Genomic DNA, 19,515 nt, shown 5'->3' with positions numbered 1-19,515 from the left:
GTTGACGTTTTATGCCGGTTTGTATGTTTATACTATTTTACCTGTTTTTACATTGGTTTAATTATGCTGTATTTTATTGTATGTTGAAACTGGGCTTGTCCGCATGTGAGCCGCCCTGAGTCCCCTCTGGGGAGATGGGAGCAGGATATAAAAATAAAGTTATTATATTATTATATTATTATAGGTGGGTGGTCTAGATGGCCTCTGGGGTTCTCCTCGGCTTCATTAAAGTGGATCAAGTGGCAAGCGTGGACAATGGAGGGGTTTCTTTGGCCCTGGAGCCCTGCAATGGCGGACAATAGTGTGTCTCTCTATGGAGGTGGACCCAGGGGACCCCAAAGGCCACCTAGTCCACCCTTTTCTAGCAAGGATCCTTGTCTATTTGAAGCAAGTGTGAATGTTGCAGTTAGCAAGCTTAAATAGTATTGAGTAGCCATGAAGTTTGCAAAATCAATCAGTTGAGGGTATCTGCATAGAGGTAGCCTGGCTGTTGTGGCCTGGAGGCACCCTCTGTTTGGGAGGTGTTCACTAGCATTTGATGACTACGCAATGCTATTCAAGCTGGCTGATTGCAACGTTCGCACTTGCTTCAAACAGTCAAAGGTTCTTTCTCCCACCACAGATATTACGTATACACTCCACTTGCTTCATCTCCAACCAAACTTCTGAAGACGCCATCAGACACAGATGCAGGCGAAACGTCCAGAGAGAATGCTACTGGAAGATAGCCATACAGCCTGGGAAACTCACAGCAACCCAATGACAAGCTGGGGCAAGAAGGGGCTTGCAATCCCCCTTGATTGATGGATGGATCGATGGATTGATTGATTGACTGGCTTATTTCCATCCCAACCACCCAGGGTGAGAACATGGCCATACAGTCCAAAAAACTCTCAGCAGCCCATAGCAAGGGTGGCTAGGAACACCTTTTTGATGTGTCCAAATGTGGAATACAGGTCTCCTGCCACCAAAACACTCCAGTAAGAGACCAGTTTGGCCTGATCCTTGTTTTCTGGTGGGAGATTTATCCAAAGGGGACTATTTGGGAGGATACCGGGGGTCTCCAAAGTATTGCAAAGCCCCTTTTGAGCCTCTTCTCAGGAATGTCCTTCCACCCCAACCAAGCCTTGCCTCTCACCATCCCTTTGGCACTGAACCCGTCTACACTGACACCTTAATGCAGTTCAGAACCAGGTTCCAACTATGGTGGCCAGGCAACACACTCACGAAATACTATGTAACACGGTTTTTGTTCCTAGGTTATCAATGTCATTATTTCCTAATTGGTTCTATTATAAAAACACGGGAAAAGTTTATTAAACTGCAAGAACTTTGTATTTGCGGGAGGGATGTCATACTATACCAGATTTTGTGATAACTTTTTAAATGACTCTCTCATTCTCGAGTCTCAACACATTCGACATAGTTCGTGCCACAAAAACGAAGTTTCTGGAGTTGAACAGCTGCTTCCCAAGTCAGGACCGCACAATTAAACAGAAAATCACAACTTTCAAACCAGGAACAGTATTTTTTTTTTCAAATTTTGCTGCATAGTGTAATCTTTTTAAACTTTTGTACGGAAACATTTAAGCTGAATTTTTGAAAAAAACAATTATTGCAAGTCACCTTGAATCCCATTTTGAGAGAAAAACATTATTTTAATAAATATTAAGTAACCTGGCCTGATGTTGTTTCTTTAAAGTGGAAATAATTACAAGAACTACGCTCCGATTGGGTTAAGGTTGTGTTCTTGCCCCCAGTTTGTTTAATATTTATAATAGAATCGTAGAGTTGGAAGAGACCTCACGGGCCATCCAGTCCAACCCCATTCTGCCAAGAAGCAGGAAATCGCATTCAAAGCACCCCCGACAGATGGCCATCCAGCCTCTGCTTAAAAGCCTCCAAAGAAGGAGCCTCCACCACAGTCCGGGGCAGAGAGTTCCACTGGTGAACAGCCCTTCTCACAGTGAGGAAGTTCTTCCTGATGTTCAGGTGGAATCTCCTTCCTTTCCTGTAGTTTGAAGCCCTTGTTCCCTTGCGTCCTAGTCTGCAGGGCAGCAGAAAACAAGCTCCCTCCCTCCTCCCTATGACTTCCCTTCACGTATTTGTACATGGCTCTCATCATGTCTCCTCTCAGCCTTCTCTTCTGCAGGCTAAACATGCCCAGCTCTTTAAGCCGCTCCTCATAGGGCTTGTTCTCCAGACCCTTGATCATTTTAGTCGCCCTCCTCTGGACACATTCCAGCTTGTCAACATCTCCCTTCAACTGTGGTGCCCAGAATTGGACCCAGTGTGATTCCAGGTGTGGTCTGACCAAGGCAGAATAGAATAAGGGGGAGCATGACTTCCCTGGATCTAGACGCTATTCCCCTATTGATGCGCTATTCCCCTATTGATTCCCCTATTGATTAACTTGTTGTCCACGAGGACTCCAAGGTCTTTTTCACACCTACTGCTGTCAAGCCAGGCCTCGTCCCTCATTCTGTATCTTTGATTTCCATTTTTTCTGCCGAAGTGAAGTATCTTGCATTTGTCCCTGTTGAACTTCATTTTGTTAGTTTCGGCCAATCATCTCTCTAGTCTGTCAAGATCGTTTTGAATTCTGCTCCTGTCTTCTGGAGTGTTGGCTCTCCCTCCCAGTTTTGTGTCGTCTGCAAACTTGATGATCGTGCCTTCTGACCCTTCGTCTAAGTCGTTAATAAAGATGTTGAACAGAACCGGGCCCAGGACGGAGCCCTGCTTGTGGCACTCCACTTGTCACTTCTTTCCATGATGAAGACGACGCATTGGTGAGAATCACCCTTTGGGTTCGTTCGCTTAGCCAATTGCAGATCCACCTAACCGTAGTTTTGTCTAGCCCACATTTTACTAGTTTCCTTGCCAGAAGGTCGTGGGGGACTTTGTCGAAGGCCTTACTGAAATCTAGATATGCTACATCCACGGCATTCCCTGTATCGACCCAACTCGTAACTCTATCGAAAAAAGAGATCAGATTAGTCTGGCATGACTTGTTTTTGGTAAATCCGTGTTGACTGTTAGCAATGACCGCATTTGTTTCTAAGTGTTCGCAGACCACTTCCTTAATGATCTTTTCCAGAATCTTGCCTGGTATTGATGTGAGGCTGACCGGACGGTCATTGTTTGGGTCGTTCTTTTTTCCCTTCTTGAAGATAAATAGGGACCACATTCGCCCTCCTCCAATCTGCTGGGACTTCTCCCGTTCTCCAAGAACTCTCGAAGATAATTGCCAGTGGTTCTGAAATAACTTCCGCTAATTCCTTCAATACTCTTGGATGTAGCTGATTAATTCCCTGGTGAACTCACTCTCGGAAATCAACCCTCAGCCCCTTAAATTGGCTGGGAGGGAAATATCGGTTCTGCTTTATGCAGACGATGCAGCACTTTTATCATTGACATGAGTTGGGCTGAGACGGCTTCTAAAAATGACTTTGCAGTTTCATGGCTACTCAGTGCTATTCAAGCTTGCCAGTGGCAACGTTCACACTTGTTTCAAACAGACAAGGGTTCTTTTGCTCACCCTGGACATCATTCCACAGGTGTATATATACTCCACTTGCTTCACTGCGAGCAGATTCTCTGAGGATGCCATTAGCCACAGATGCAGGAGAAGCATCAGCAGAGAATGCTGCTGGAACAGGGCCATACAGCCAGGAAAACGCACAGCAACCCAGTGATCCCAGCCATGAAAGCCTTCGACAACAAATCCTGTGCTCACTTTGGAGTAAGCGCCAACAAAAGCCAGTGTGGTTTTGCAGTCTGAGCATTGGCCTGAGTCTGAAGAACAAGTTCAACTCCCCACTTGCCTTCTGCATTGTCTTGGGTGTTGGGAATCACCCTGGAGGACTCAAGTCCAAATGTAGTCAGATAGATGATAGAGTTAGATGGAGGGAATCCTTTCCCTGTTTCCAAAGCATGCCTAGACAGGCTTTACTGTGTTTTTACTCTATCCTGTTTATGTCACATCCCTTTCTTTGAAGTTAGTAGAAATGTGAATCTCCAGGGACACTAACTTCCCATTGGTCAGAATGTCTTTTATGGCCCCAATAAACTGGACCATGAGGTTGGAACCATTTTGGTTCTCTCTTCTTCTCCCTTTGTTCTTCTAGCTAACAAGACGCATCTCTCCATCTCTCCTGGCAAGATGTAACTATTTAAATGTTTGTTATTTTTCCTTTCTTATTTTTCCTTAGAAACCAGTCTGTAGTAATCTAGACAGCTCCCAAGCCTTTCTATCTACAATGGAGTTCTTTTTGCAGTAGAGTCTCACTTATCCAACACTCGCTTATCCAACATTCTGGATTATCCAACGCATTTTTGTAGTCAGTGTTTTCAATATATTGTGATATTTTGGTGCTAAATTCATAAATACAGTAATTACTACATAGCATTACTGTGTACTGAACTACTTTTTCTGCCAAATTTGTTGTCTAACATGATGTTTTGGTGCTTCATTTGTAAAATCATAACCTAATTTGATGTTGAATAGGCTTTTCCTTAATGCCTCCTTATTATCCAACATATTCGCTTATCCAACATTCTGCCAGCCCATTTATGTTGGATAAGTGAGACTCTACTGTACTTGAATAAATACTTTTTGAACTTTTATTGAGACTCTGCAGTCCATTGCAATCCTAAAAAGGCTTCTCTTGCTCGCCAGTGTAAGTAACTGTTGCATTTGAAAGCTTTGCTTTTGCTACTCTGCTGATTTTGGTGGAATCTCCCCCAGAGAGGGTTCAATTGAGTCTAACCGCTCAGAGATTACCACAACATTGGGCAAGTCATGGAGTCCTAGCGTTGGAAAGGGCTCCACAGAGGCCATCCAGTCCAACCCTGCATGGACCTACAGCCAAAGTCACACTCTCTCAACCTCAGGTAAAGGCAAATGGCCACTAAACAAATCTTGCCACGAAAACCTCATCGTAGGGGGGTTGCCATCAGCCAGAAATGACTTAAAAGTGACACGACAACAAAACTGGATGCACGAAGGGTATTTGTAAGTAGACCCTGTTGTAACACTAGTAAGTGTGTCATTGATTAGTATTGCAACAGGACACGAAAGGAGGCAACAGTAATGCTACTCTGCCTGCTAATGTTGGGGCCCTTCCCTTCAGAACCGTTCTGAACCTCAAAGCTTATTGTAATAATGGGAAGAAATATGTAGGTTTGTAGGAGAGACGGCATGAGCCAGAAACCCTGGAAATTCCTCTGACTCTTTGAACTGCACGTCCTATGGAAAATTCCCTATGGGTCTTGGGTGGCCTGACGGAATTGCACTTTCTGTGCCTTGTCAGTCCTTGAACTTGGTTTTTTCCCCTCCCACAAAGTGTTGCTCTTTGTGTAAATGGCCCCCAGTGCAACCGACAAAGACAGACTACTTGTTGTAGTACAGCCTGAGGCGGATGGGTTAACTGATGTGTTTTTAGAGGGAATTGTGAGATTTCCCATGAGGTTTCCTTGGGCACAAAGTGAGGAAGATTCAAGTCAGAAAAATGATGGTTCTCTCTAGGAAGAACCTGACTCAGAAAGTGCAGGGCCTCAAGATCAATCAGAGAAGCCAAAAACTGCAACATTAGATAACACGTTGGTGAGGAACTAAGTGATATGGAAAGCTCCCAGGGAAAAGTACCTGGAGCTACAGAGATCAACAAAAGTCTTCGTTTACAGACTAGAGCAGAGGATAGGCAACATGTGGGAAAGTTGAGGAGAGAATTCATGGGAAAAGAAATGACTTCATGGGTGTCTATTAACTGGCATGTTATTTCGCTGAGAGTTAGTTCAGGTAACGTAGCGTTCAAGAGAGAAGCTAGGCCTGAGTTCCCTGGCTCTTGTCTTAAGTCAAACCTTGGTTTTGGATTTATGTATCCTGGAAGTTTTCTATGTTCTTGTTTTATATTCCTGCTCAAGTTTTGCTAAATATACCTTTGCTTTTGGACTCACACTGTGCTTGTGACTTTCTGGCTATTCCTGGACTGCATTACCTTGGGATTTGCATGAGACATTTGGCTACCATGTATTGCTAACGCTTTTTTTGGATTATACATCTTCTTTCCTTATTCCTGTTTTTTCATATATTTGATGTGTTTTTACAATAAACCACTTTTACTTTGGACTCTTGTGTGGGGCTGTGGTCATTGGTGTCTCCAGGCCTGGGGTGAACACTAGCACACTCATCACATTGATTAAATACTACTGGGCCACCCACTTAAGAAACAGCTACCTACTGTGTTCATCACATGACGTAGGCTTCAAGTGTCGGGGAGAGATACCTTGGCATTTAAGAAGGGTTGCAAGGGGTTACTTTGTCAGATGGTTTCTAAGTTGGTTGGCAAGTGACCTGTTTGCAAATTATCCAGATAGAGAGGGGCAAAATGGCCAATTCGGTCACGTGATGATATTCATCATTCTCAGCTTTAAAATGATATGGTTAGGCAATTTGTGGGAGGAGATGAAATGTCCCTTTGAGGAAAAGCTCCACCATTACTTGCAAGTGTTATTTCATGTTCAATTGTGTGCTCCTTACTTTGAAAGTTGTTGTGCTTCAGAAACTTCATTTTTGTGTTCACAAACTATGTTAAATTGGTGGAGACGCTACAAGATATTCCATCATTGAGAAAGCAGATGTGCTAATACAGGATAATGTTCAACTGAGAACTCTTGAATAAAATGGATAGTTTCTAGTATGTGATGGAGGTAGGGAAATCATCCATTTAATTTCAAAACAGAGTGTGCCTGAGCTGTATGGTGAGCCTACTCTTCCAAACACTTGGCATGTTCAGTGGGATGAAGTCTCAGGGTTGCTTTAGAGATAGAGTTTATTGGGAAGGAAGGATGGAAGGAAGGAATAATAGAATCCTAGAGTCGGAAAGGGTCCCCAGAGGTCATCCAGCCCAGCCCTATCCTGCCAGGCAAGAGGACACCACCCAAGCCCTCTTGACAGATGGCCATCCAGCCTCTGTGGTGGCACCTGGAGGACTTCCTGGCCACTCAGAGGCAGTCCTCGTCTTCGGTTTCCTCCAAGCTGAACTTGCAGATGAAGCTGTTCTTCCGTTCACAGATTTCGTCATTCCACTTCTTAAATTCTAAATGGTGAGAAAGAGGGATTAGTTGGGGAAAAGTCTGGGAGAAGCAGAAGCAAAGGGCCCCCATCTGAGCTCCATTATTCCTCTCTTTCCTGGCGGAAGCAAGGCACTCTCTGGCGCTTCTCTTCCTCTCCTTCTGGTGCTTCCATCATGTTTGCATCCTCTCTTCCTCCATGGACACTCCCTTCTAGAGTGAATCTACACTGTAGACTTCATGCACTTTTGTTACCGAAATCAGCTATCTTCCACAAGGGGGCAGTGTTGGTTAGTTGTCCAGCACACCATGCTACCTTGAAAGTCAGGAAAACCGTGACCGGGTTTGAAGGCAGTAACAGAATTTTATTCATCTGGCCAGGTGAATGTCAGAACCGTGGTATCGCTTCAGAGAACTGACATTACATACAATACAGCGCAAGGCATCTTATCCTCTTGCTATTTGGCTCAGGAATGGTTGAACTAGGATCTAAGCTGTCACGGGTTCTCTTTCAACTCTATTATTCTATTTATTTTATCATGTCAGAAGAAAATTGAGAATATACTGCAAGTTGCCTCTGGTGTGAGAGAACCATCCATCTACAGAGACGTTGCCTAGGGGACGCCCAGGTGTGTTACCATCCTGTGGAAGGCTTCTCTCATGCCCCTGCATGGGAAGCTGGGGCTGACAGGTGGGAGCTCAGCCCATATTGTGGATTCAAACCATCGACCTTCAGATCTTCAGGTGAGCATTTCAGCTGGCACAAGGGTTTAACCCATTGCGCCACTGCGGCCCACTGATAATTATATGATTCTATCTGCAATCCTAGGTGCCTGCAGGACCCACCTGAGGAGCGCCAGATCTCTGTGCAGTACTCTCCGGTGTTGCCGTAGTTGTTGGGCTGGCCGAGGCTCCACTGGGTGTGGTCCATGGGCTGGCCGTCCGTCCATTCCCAGAAGGAGCGGTCCGGGAACTGGGGAAGAAGAATCCAAAAGATTAGGGAGCTGGTCCAAAACTAACAGCAGGGATTTCAACAGAGAGAAATGTACCGTCCCACCCTTTGGCAATAGAAATGGAAGGCACCGAAATGGCACGTGGGGCACCAGGCTTGGAAACAGTCCAGGATAAAAGGATCTTGGATCCTTATTAGACCTGGGACTGGACATGAGCATGGAGTGTGATGCAGCAGCTGAAAAGGCCAATGCGATTCTAGGCTGCATCCATAGGATTCTAATGTCTAGACCAGGCATGGGCAAACTATGGCCCTCCAGGTGTTTTGGACTTCAACTCTCACAATTCCTAACAGCCTACCGCAAAGATACTGTGGGACTTCCGAATCCAGACCGACAAAGTTCTGGAACACAACACACCAGACATCACAGTTGTGGAAAAGAAAAAAGGTTTGGATCATTGATGTCGCCATCCCAGGTGACAGTCGCATTGACGAAAAACAACAGGAAAAACTCAGCCGCTCTCAGGACCTCAAGACTGAACTTCAAAGACTCTGGCAGAAACCAGTGCAGGTGGTCCCGGTGGTGATGGGCACACTGGGTGCCGTGCCAAAAGATCTCAGCCGGCATTTGGAAACAATAGACATTGACAAAATTACTGCAAAAGACCACCCTGCTGGGATCTGCGCGCATCATCCGAAAATACATCACACAGTCCTAGACACTTGGGAAGTGTTCGACTTGTGATTCTGTGATACGAAATCCAGCATGTCTATCTATCTTGTTTGCTGTGTCATACAATAAAATAAATGATGATGATGATGATGATGATGATGATGATGATGCATTGCATAGTGGGATTGGACTGAGTGGTCTTTGAAGATCTTTTCTAATTATAATAGGATATAGATTGATGACTTCATCACACTAGAGCAGGGGTCCTCAAACTTTTTAAGCCGAGGGCCGGTCCACAATCCTTCAGACTGTGGAGGGGCCGGATTATCATTTGAAAAAAAAATACAAACAAATTTTGATGCACACTGTACATGTCTTATTTGTAGTGCAAAACAACAACAACAAAAGAACAATACAATATTTAAAAATGAAAACAATAGTAAACAACATAAACCTATCAAGATTTCAATGGGAAATGTGGGCCTGCTTCTGGCCAATGAGATTGTCAAGTTAATTAGGATTGTTGTTGTTGTGTGACTTCAAGTCATTTCAGACTTTGGCCGAGCCTAAGTCTAAAATTATTTATTTATTCATTTACTACATTATTTATTACATTTATATCCTGCCCTTCTCACCTTCTCACTCCAGAGCAACTGTATGTACATACAATATATTATATTATTAGCATATCACAATATTAGCATTATATATTACTATATTGAACTATACCACTATACTGTAATATTACAGTAGAGTCTCACTTATCCAACATAAACGGGCCAGCAGAATGTTGGATAAACGAATATGTTGGATAATAAGGAGGCATTAAGGAAAAACCTATTAAACATCAAATTAGGTTATGATTTTACAAATGAAGCACCAAAACATCATGTTAGACAACAAATTTGGCAGAAAAGGTAGTTCGATACACAGTAATGCTATATAGTAATTACTGTATTTACGAATTTAGCACCAAAATATCACGATATATTGAAAACATTGACTACAAAAATGCGTTGGATAATCCAGAACGTTGGATAAGCAAGTGTTGGATAAGTGAGACTCTACTGTATATGTAATATATAACATATAATTAATATTATTATATGGTATTATTATTAGTATTATATTGTATAACATAATATTATTATCAATATTATATGTATATACAATATATTATATTATTTAAAATGATATAAAAATATTCTATTATAAATGAGGGCGGGGGCCAGGTAAATGACCTTGGAGGGCCGCATCCGGCCCCCGGGCCTTAGTTTGGGGACCCTGCACTAGAGCATGAATCCACTTTAAATCCGGTTTCTGCCTTCTGCAGAATTCTGGGGTTTGTAGTTTGGTGAGGCTCAGGACCCGTCTGGCTGAGCTGTTTAAAGCCCACTCCCTAAAGTGGATCTAAAGTGGAGCCAAGCTCTAATGTGATGAGGTCCTTAGTTGGATCGTGTCTTCCTGCATTGCAGACTGAGACTGGACTGGGTGTCCTTTGCGGATCCCTCTTAATTATAATAGAATATAGACTTCTTAGGAGTCTGGTGGAGTCTCCTTCTCTGGATGGTTTGGAAGCAGAGGCTGGATAGCCCTCTGTCAGGAGGGCTTTGATTGTGTTTTTCCTGCCTGGCAGAAGGAGCAGGACTAGATGTACCTTGGGGGTCCCTTCTATGATCCCATATGGCATTGAGGGTTTTTTTTGGGGGGGGGGGATATAAACCCACCTTGCTGGGGTTGTGGAGCCCGATCCAGATGTCCCCATCAGGTTGGAATTTGGACAGGAACTTCCGGACGCGGCAGCATTCCCTCTTGCTCAGGATGGAGACCAGGTGGGCATCCCAGCTCTGGCATTCTTTCTACATGAAAGGCAAAGGGAACAGGTGAGATTTGGGCAGTTCAACTTCCAGGTGTCAATAGGGGGTGGAGGGGGTCCCAAGCACCTTCTTTTTTGGAAACACCTTTCCACTCACCTCCGCGTCTTTCCAGCACTTCTTTTCGGGGAAATAGCCATAGCAGTTGTCCTTGTAATGCAACCAGTTTTCAGGGCAAGGGGAAGCGGAATCTTTTGGGTCTGTCTCGGCTGTATTTATAAAAGGAATGGGGCCAAGAGAAAAAGGGGGATCCGGTCAGCAGAGAATGAGCCACTATGGGTTTTAGTCCAAACTCATTATTATTATTATTATTATTATTATTATTATTATTATTATTATTATTAATTTCCAAAGTGTACACATTATAACACAACCATTGGTATATAAAGCCCTTGTTATTTAGCCTTCTGCGCATGCTTGTAAAGTGCTATAATTGGAAATCCGCCCCAACTTCCACCCTCCAAGCCTTCCACACACAACTGAAGACATGACTTTTCAGGCAAGCCTTGACCATATTTAGATTCTTTACAAATATATACGAGGGTCCTCAGATTCTTTATCAAGCACTTTACAAGACAGAGATCAATTACTGTTGTTTTTACCTGCAGCAATCAATGTTATTTCACTGTTTTAATCAGGTTACGCAATGCTATTCAAGCTTGCCAATTGCAACATTCACACAAGGGATCTTTCTCCCACCCTGGACATTATTCCACAGGTATATCTACATCCCACTGGTTTCACCTCCAACAGACTTCTGAACAAGCCTCTGTGGATGCCATTAGCCATAGATGCAGGCCAAACCACAGGAGAGAATGCTGCTAGAGCATGGCCATTCAGCCCAGAAAATTCACAGCAACCCAGTGATTCCCTTCATGAAAATCTTCGACAAAGTGTGTTTCATATTGTATTTTTTTCAAATTTGTTTTGTATATACAAAAAATAATGGAAAAGTGTAAGAAGCCACACTGCAGTCCCACCCTTTAGGGCAGTGGTTCTCAACCTGTGGGCCGAGGCCCAGCAGTGGGCCGTGAGAACGAAAATCTGCTGTGCAAACCTCCTTCCTCTTTATTTGTTTATTTATTTTATATCTGTTCCTTTCCGCAGAGCTGTCCGTTGCATTGAATAGACTTCATTAGTTCTAGATGATTAAAAATGGTTTTCTGTGGGCGAGCAGATGGCGACTGTGGAGGTTTGTAAAAGGCACCATGATGTCATGGGTTGATTGGAAAGCCATGTGTCAGCAGCTGATTGGCTAAGCGTGCCAGGAGCCAACATTCTGATTGGCTGCTGTTTCTGGCTTGCTGCTGAGAGAAACGGTTTTAACTGTCATTTTCATAGAATCATAGAATCATAGAATAGTAGAGTTGGAAGAGACCTCATGGGCCATCCAGTCCAACCCCATTCTGCCAAGAAGCAGGAAATCACATTCATAGCTCTCGGAGAGCGAAGAGAGCGCTGACTGGAAACAGCCAGGGAATTAATAGCTGCCGACTCTCTGAAGCCTGATCATTTTAAGGCAATGAGGCATATTTAAGGACTGTTTTAAGAGGACTGTTCATTCCCTCTGTTCTCTGTAAGAAGCCAGAGAGACTACTGTATATCTTGTTGCTCTGTTTGACCTATTGAACTGAAGTAAAGTTACTGTTAGTAACTTATTTCACAAACCTGAGTGGCACGTTATTACACTGCAGGGTAAGCTTTGGTTCAGAAGCCGTGGTAAAGCTTCTATTTATTTACATCTATACAACATCCAACAGCAGGGCCGTAGCCAGAAAAAAATTTCGGGAGCGGTTTTGAAAATTTGGGGGGGGGGGGTTGAACCCCTAGCAACCCCCCCCCCTCCCGCTACAAACCTAATATCTGCTTGAGATAGTGCCTGGAGGGACTCTTAATGTTTTGTGTCTCATAGACTTAGCATGGGGATTTGGTTAACCAGTTAAAATTCATGAGTAAACCAGGGTTTTTTTAATAACCTCAAAAATTTTGGGGTGGGGGGTTGAACCCCTAAACCCGCCCCCCTCGTTACAGGCCTGTCCAACAGTGACTACTGGGTGGCATATGTTCTGTATCAGAAACCGGAGCTGATGTGGTCTATCCAATGCAATTTTCTGAATCAGCACCCCAAATAACCAAACTGAATCTAAAGTTGACCAAAAACTGATTTGTAACCCTTTAGTAATGATGTTGGAGACATAAAAGTGGTCCCTGGTCAAGAAAAGGTTGGGAATCACTGCTTTAGGAGTACATGGGTCAATCCCCCCAAAAGGGAGACCTCTCACCTTTGAGAAAATGGACGGAAGCCAAGCAGGTGAGGAGCCCCAGAGAGACGTAGGCTCCCGGCCCCATCTCCGGCTTCGTTCTCGACCTGGAAAGCGATGCAAGAAGGAAAGGGAAGGGGTCAGGAAAAGGATCAGGATGAGATGCCCCCCAAATAGGGTGGCCGGGAAGCAGAGCCGGCCCTAGGTAATTTTCAAGTGTAGGCGAACAGAATTTTGGCGCGCCCCCTCACCCCCAAACCAATCACTGAAAAATAAAAGCATTGGATAAGCGGAAATGTTGGATAATAAGGAGGGATTAAGGAAAAGCCTATTAAAGGGAAGGAAAGGAGGGCCCCGTCCCACCATTTTTATGCCTGTCTGCACACTTGTCCTAGCAAAGCATATTGGTCTTTGCCAGAACTCCAAATCCCAGGGTTATTGCAAAATGGTTCAATGAATATATTGGGATTAAAATTCTGATGGTAGGGCGAACACACCTTTACACCAGGAGCAGCAGCTTCACCTACAATTCAGTTTAAGGGACATATTTTCACATTTGACTCTGGTTGTAAACTTCAGTCCTCCCTCCAGGTGTTTTGGACTTCAACTCCCACAATTCCTGAAAACTGTTTAATACACCTTTCCTATGTTTTTACGATAGAACCAATTAGGAAATGACATTGATAAACCCGGGAACAAAAATCATGTTACCTAGTATAATCCAGTTTCAGAATGCAAAGTGAACTGGATTATATGAGTCTACACTGCCACATAATCCAGTTCAATGGGTCAATCTGTATTCTGAAACTGGGTTATAGGGCAGTGTAGATCCAGCTGCAGTTGGCTCCGCATTAATTTCCATGGCTCAGTGCTACGGGATCCTGGAGTTATAGTTTTATAAGGTTTTCCATCAATTCCACCAAAGAGTTTTGGTACTTCATTAAGCCATAAATCCATAGCATTGAACTAGGGCAGCTAAAGTGGTATCAAACTGCATTAAGTCTGTAGTGTGGATGCACCCCATGTCCGTGATGGTGGGGACAATGAAGGCCTGTTTCCCAAGTAAAGCAACAGCATCCCATTCGTTCAAGCTGGAGTGGAATCAGGGGGCCCTCCAATTGATTTTAGACTACAAATCCCATCAATCTGCCCTCTTTTCCAATGGGGAAGAGTGCTGTCTCACATCAGGAGGGTCTGAAGAATCACCTCCTTAGTTGAAGAGACTCACGAAGCAGTTGGATCTAATTCCTGCCTTTGGGATTTGTAGTTTTCCAAGGTCTTTCATCTCCTCTGCCTCACCAAGTCGCAGCTCTCAAAGGATTCCATTGTAGCCATCCGTGGCATTTAAAGCAGAGTCAATCTGCATTCATTCTACTATGGACCTTGCCAAACTACAACTCCCAGGACCCCACGGCATAGGTCTATGGCAGTTAAAGTGCATATGCGCTCAGTTCCGCAGTCCAGAATGCACCCAGAGAAGGCTATGGACCTTGTCAAACTACACATCCCAGAAGTTCATAGAATTGAGCCTTGGCAGTTAAAAGTGTGGTCCAGCTCCATTCACTTCCCCAGTGCAGGTGCACTCTAAAGAACCCTTCCACACTGCCATATAATCCAGATTATCAGACCAGAAAAGCCACACTATCTACTTTGAACTGGATGATATGAGGCCCCCCCTACACTGCCCTTTATCCCAGGATCGGATGCCAGTTTATCTGCTTTAAACTGGATTATATGAGTCTACACTGACAGATAATCTGGGATAAGAAGATAATCTGGGATATGATCCTGGGATATCAGGGCTGTGTGGAAGAGGCTTACACTGCCACCTAAAATCCAGATTATCTGCTTTGAAATGGATTATGTAGCAGTGTAGACTCACATAACCCAGTTCAAAGCAGATCATGTGGGTGATCTGCTTTGATGATCTGGATTATATGGCTGTGCAAAAGGAGCTTAAGGCTGGATCTACACCACCCCCTTTCCCAGGATCTGATCCCAGATTATCTACTTTGAACTGGATTATATGTGTCCACATTGCCACATAATATGGGATAAGTGGATAATCTGGGACAAGATCCTGAGGCCCCTTCTGCATTGCCCTCTATCCCAGGATCTGGTCCCAGATTATCTTCTTATCTCAGATTATCTCCTTATCCTGGATTATATGGCAGTGGAGACTCATATAACCCAGTTCACATCAGATAATCTGGGATCAGATCCTGGGATATAAGGCAGTGTAGGTCCAGTCTGTGACTTCAGTGACCAGGTCACTGGGCAGTTGGGACACTGACCCCTGAGAGTCACCCACTCACCTGTCTGTGTGCAAGAAAGGTCTCCTGTTGCAGGTGACACCTGAGAACAGGTGAGCACAGGAGCCAGTCCCTTTATATCTCCCTCAATGGGGAGGGGGGAGGGACTCTGCCTGGCGGCTGCAGCCCCCAAACCTCATGCCAATCAAGGCAATTCGGCCTCCCAGACTCCATCCAAGCAGAGAAAACTGGACCAGAGCCCAAAGGAGGGGCCTCGAAGGGGACGCGCCTTCCGTTTCTCATGGAGTCATAGAGTTGGATGAGATCCCAAGGGCCATCTAGTCCACCCCTTGTCATGCAGGAAAGAACAATCAAAGCATCCCCAACAGATGTCCATCCAGCCTTTGTTTCAAAGCCTCCAAGGAAGGAGCTTCCACCAGACTCCAAGGCAGAGAGTTCCCCTGCTGAACAGTCTTCTACAGCCAGGAAGTTCTTCCTAATGTTCAATGGAATCTCCTCTCCTGTCATTTGGACCCATGGCTCCCCTGAATCCTAGTCTCCAAGGCAGCAGAAAGGAAGCCTTGCTCTCTCTTCCTTACACATATGTATACATGGCTCTCATGTCTCTTCTCAGCCTCCTCTTCTGCAGTTCCTTAAGACATTCCTCATATCGTAGGACTTATTCATGGTCTCCAGACCTTTGGTCCTTCTATTCACCCTCTTCTTCTGGACTCCTTCCAGCTTAAGAGCTTAAGAGTCAATATCTATTTTGAATGGCTTTGCCCAGAATTGGGCACTGTTATTCCAGTTCAAGAGATCTGACCAAAGCGGAATAGAGAGGCATCATGACTTCCATTGACTTAGACACTCGACTGCTTTGGATCCAGCCCAAAATTCCATTGGCTTCTTTCAGCTGCTGCATCACACTCTTGGCTCATGTTCAGCTTGTTCACAAAAACTCCAAGATCTCTTTCACATCATGTTGTCGAGCCAGTGGTCTCCCATCCTGTAATTTCACATTTCATTTCTTCTGCCTAAGTGTGGTATCTTACCATTGTCCTTGTTGATATTCATTGTGTTAGTTTTGGCCCATCTTCTCTCTCATCTGTGGAGGTCCTTTTGCATCCTGAACCTGTCCTCTGGAGTATCCACTCTCCTCCCAATTTGGTCCCATCTGCAGATTTGAGAAGCACATCCTCTAAACCAGGGGTCCCCAAACTAAGGTCCGTTGGCCAGATGCGGCCCTCCAAGGTCATTGACCTGGCCCCTGCCCTAAATTTTAGACTTAGGGTTGATCTAAGTCTACCTGGTCTTTGGAGGTCTGTCTGCTTACCTATGGTCTTATGAGATCGTCTAGATCAGGGGTCCTCAAACTTTTAAAGCAGAGGGCCGGTCCACAATCCTTCAGACTGTTGAGGGGCCGAATTATCATTTGAAAAAAAAATCCAACAAATTCCTATGCACACTGCAAATGTCTTATTTGTAATGCAAAACAACAACAACAACAACAACAACAACAACGAAAGAACAATACAATATTTAAAAATGAAAACAATTTTAACCAACATAAGCCTATCAGGATTTCAATGGAAAGTGTGGGCCTGCTTCTAGTCAATGAGATAGTCAAGTTAATTAGGATTGTTGTTGTTGTTGTTGTTGTTGTTGTTGTTGTTGTTGTTGTTGTTGTGTGCCTTCAAGTCATATCAGACTTTGGGCGAGCCTAAGTCAAAAATGATTTATTTATTCATTTACTACATTTATTTACTACATTTATATCCCGCCCTTCTCACCCCGAAGGGGACTCGGAGCAGCTGTATGTACATACAATATATTATATGATTAGCATAGCACAATATTAGCATTATATATCATCATATTGAACTATACCACTATACTGTAATATTATATGTAATATATAACATATAATTAATATTATTATATGGTACTAGCTGTGCCCGGCCACGCGTTGCTGTGGCGAAGTATGGTGGTATGGAAAATAAAGTATTGAGGAATTGGTGGTAGTTAAGGTAAAGGGTCCCCTGGGCTGAGTGGGTTGCTAGGAGACCAAGTGAACAGATCTTAGCCTTCTAACTGGCAGCAATTGGATAAAAACAATTATTCCTCTCCCTCTAATTAGGACTTTATTTTTCTTTTCTTTTTGTTGTATCAACCTAGAGGCATGGATGAGGGGTTGTGCTGGCAAGTTTCGAGGTTGTGGGGTGTTTACTTTTGTTGTTTTGTCCGCTGCCGTGATGCCATCACTCTCATATATATAGATTATTACTATTATATTGTATAACATGATAATATTATTATCAATATTATATATATATACAATATATTATATTATTAAAACTTATATAAAAGCATTATATTATAAAACTGAGGGCAGGGGCCAGATAAATGACCTTGGAGGGCCGCATCCGGCCCCAGGGCCTTAGTTTGGGGACCCCTGGTCTAGATGGTCTTTGAAGGTCTCTTTGCTTAGCTACGGCCTTATGAGACCATCTAGATGGCTTTTGGAGGTCACTTTCCTTACCTATGGTCCTATGAGACTTTTTAGATGGCCTTTGAGGGTCCCCTTCCTTACCTATGGTTTTATGGACAAAGCCATTCAAGAACGGCAGCATGGATGGACAAGCTGGAAGGCGTCCAGAGAAAGGCACCCAAAACGGAGAAAGGTTTGGAAGCCAAGCCCTGTGCGGAATGGCTTAAGGAGCCGGGGATGTTTGTTTTGGAGAAAATCAGGCTGAGAGGAGAGGACAGGAGAGCCTTGTTTAAATATTTGAAAGGAGATCACACTGGGGATTTGAATGACAGGGAAAGAGATTCACCCTTAAGATTAGGAAGGACTTCCTGATGCGAAAGGGCCGTTCAACAGCTACCTTAGGTCCCTTCTACAATGCTCTACAGCCCAGGACCTGATCCCAGATGATGATGATAATGATGATGATGATGATGATGATGATGATGATGATGATGATGAAACCCCGCTTTATCTCTCCCAAAGGAGACTCAAAGCAGACAATTTGGGATCAGATCCTGGGATAGAGGGTAGTCTAGATCCAGACTTAAAATACCGTGGAGTCTGGAGATCTTGAAGCAGAGGCTGGATGGCCATCTGTTGGGAGGGCTTTGATTGTTTCTTCTTGCATTAGCAGAAGTGGGTTGGGCTGGATGGCCTTTGGGGGATCCTTTCCCACTCTACTTGAGAGTCTGATAAGCCTCCTTGTCTGGAGGTCTTGAGTCTCCTGTGGGAGAGGTAAAGTGAGGTATAAATATAATGATGATGATTATTATTATTATTATTATTATTCCCCACTTTATCTCTCCCAAAGGAGACTCAAAGTTCAAAGCAGACAATTTGGGATCAGATCCTGGGATAGAGGGTAGTCTAGATCCAGACTTAAAATACCGTGGAGTCTGGAGATCTTGAAGCAGAGGCTGGATGGCCATCTGTTGGGAGCGCTTTGATTGTGTCTTCTTGCATTACCAGAAGTGGGTTGGGCTGGATGGCCTTTGGGGGATCCTTTCCCACTCTACTTGAGAGTCTGATAAGCCTCCTTGTCTGGAGGTCTCCTGTGGGAGAGGTAAAGCGAGGTATAAATATGATGATGATGATGATGATGATGATAAAGCATGCTGGAGGATCTGGTGGAGTCTCCTATGGAGGTCTTGAGTCTTCCACAGGAGAGATAATGCAGGGTATAAATAACTATATTTATTTGTTTATTTATTTTATGTCAGGAGCCACTTGAGAAACTGCAAGTCACTTCTGGTGTGAGAGAATTGGCCGTCTGCAAGGACGTTGCTCAGGGGATGTTGCCCGGATTTTTTGACATTTTGACCATCCTTGTGGGAGGCTTCTCTTATGTCCCCGCATGGGGAGGTGGAGCTGACAGACGGGAGCTCATTCATGCCTTCCCCGGGTTAGATTTGAACCAGCAACCTCCAGATCAGCAACCCAACCTTCAAGTCAGCAGCCCTGCCACTGGCACAGGGGTTTAATCCACTGCACCACCGTGGGCTATATTATTTTATTGTATGACACAGCAAAAATAATAAAAAATATAGCCCACTGTACCACCAGGGGCTAAATTATTATTATTATTATTATTATTATTATTATTATTATTATTATTATTATTATTATTATTTTATATGACACAGTAAACAAGATAGATATGCTTTATTATTATTATTATTAGTAGTAGTAGTAGTAGTGGTGGTGGTGGTGGTGGCGGCACAGTGCACAGTGTGTTAAAGGGCTGAGCTGCTGAACTTGCGGACCAAAAGGTGCCAGGTTCAAATCCCGGGAGCGGAATGAGCACCCACTGTTAGCCTCAGCTCCTGCCAACCTAGCAGTTCGAAAACATCACAATGTAGAATCATAGAATCATAGAATCATAGAATAGTAGAGTTGGAAGAG

At 44.0% G+C, this 19,515-nt stretch overlaps 2 protein-coding genes across 2 annotated transcripts in view; one reads left to right on the top strand and one right to left on the bottom strand.

Annotated features, from left to right (window-relative positions):
* LOC107983803 (uncharacterized) overlaps positions 1-6,130 on the top strand; it is a 38,551-nt gene extending 32,421 nt beyond the window's left edge. Inside the window, exon 5 of the mRNA XM_062981271.1 lies at positions 1-6,130. This exon is cut by the window's left edge and continues 837 nt beyond it. The gene's annotated coding sequence lies outside the window, so the exon portion shown is untranslated.
* Positions 6,131-6,815: 685 nt separating this feature from the next.
* LOC100551841 (C-type lectin BpLec) overlaps positions 6,816-19,515 on the bottom strand; it is a 520,120-nt gene continuing 507,420 nt past the window's right edge. Inside the window, exons 2-6 of the mRNA XM_062981275.1 lie at positions 12,856-12,941; positions 10,673-10,782; positions 10,427-10,558; positions 7,921-8,047; positions 6,816-7,100 (exon numbers count right to left, since the gene is read on the bottom strand). Coding sequence (XP_062837345.1) covers positions 7,006-7,100; positions 7,921-8,047; positions 10,427-10,558; positions 10,673-10,782; positions 12,856-12,941 — 550 coding nt within the window. The 3' untranslated portion in view covers positions 6,816-7,005. The remainder of the gene's footprint in view (positions 7,101-7,920; positions 8,048-10,426; positions 10,559-10,672; positions 10,783-12,855; positions 12,942-19,515) is intronic.

This window comes from Anolis carolinensis, chromosome 5 (assembly GCF_035594765.1).
Source record: "Anolis carolinensis isolate JA03-04 chromosome 5, rAnoCar3.1.pri, whole genome shotgun sequence".
Taxonomy (NCBI): Eukaryota; Metazoa; Chordata; class Lepidosauria; order Squamata; family Dactyloidae; genus Anolis; species Anolis carolinensis.
The sequence above is the reverse complement of the archived record's forward strand: the minus strand, read 5'-3'. Positions and strand labels throughout refer to the sequence as shown.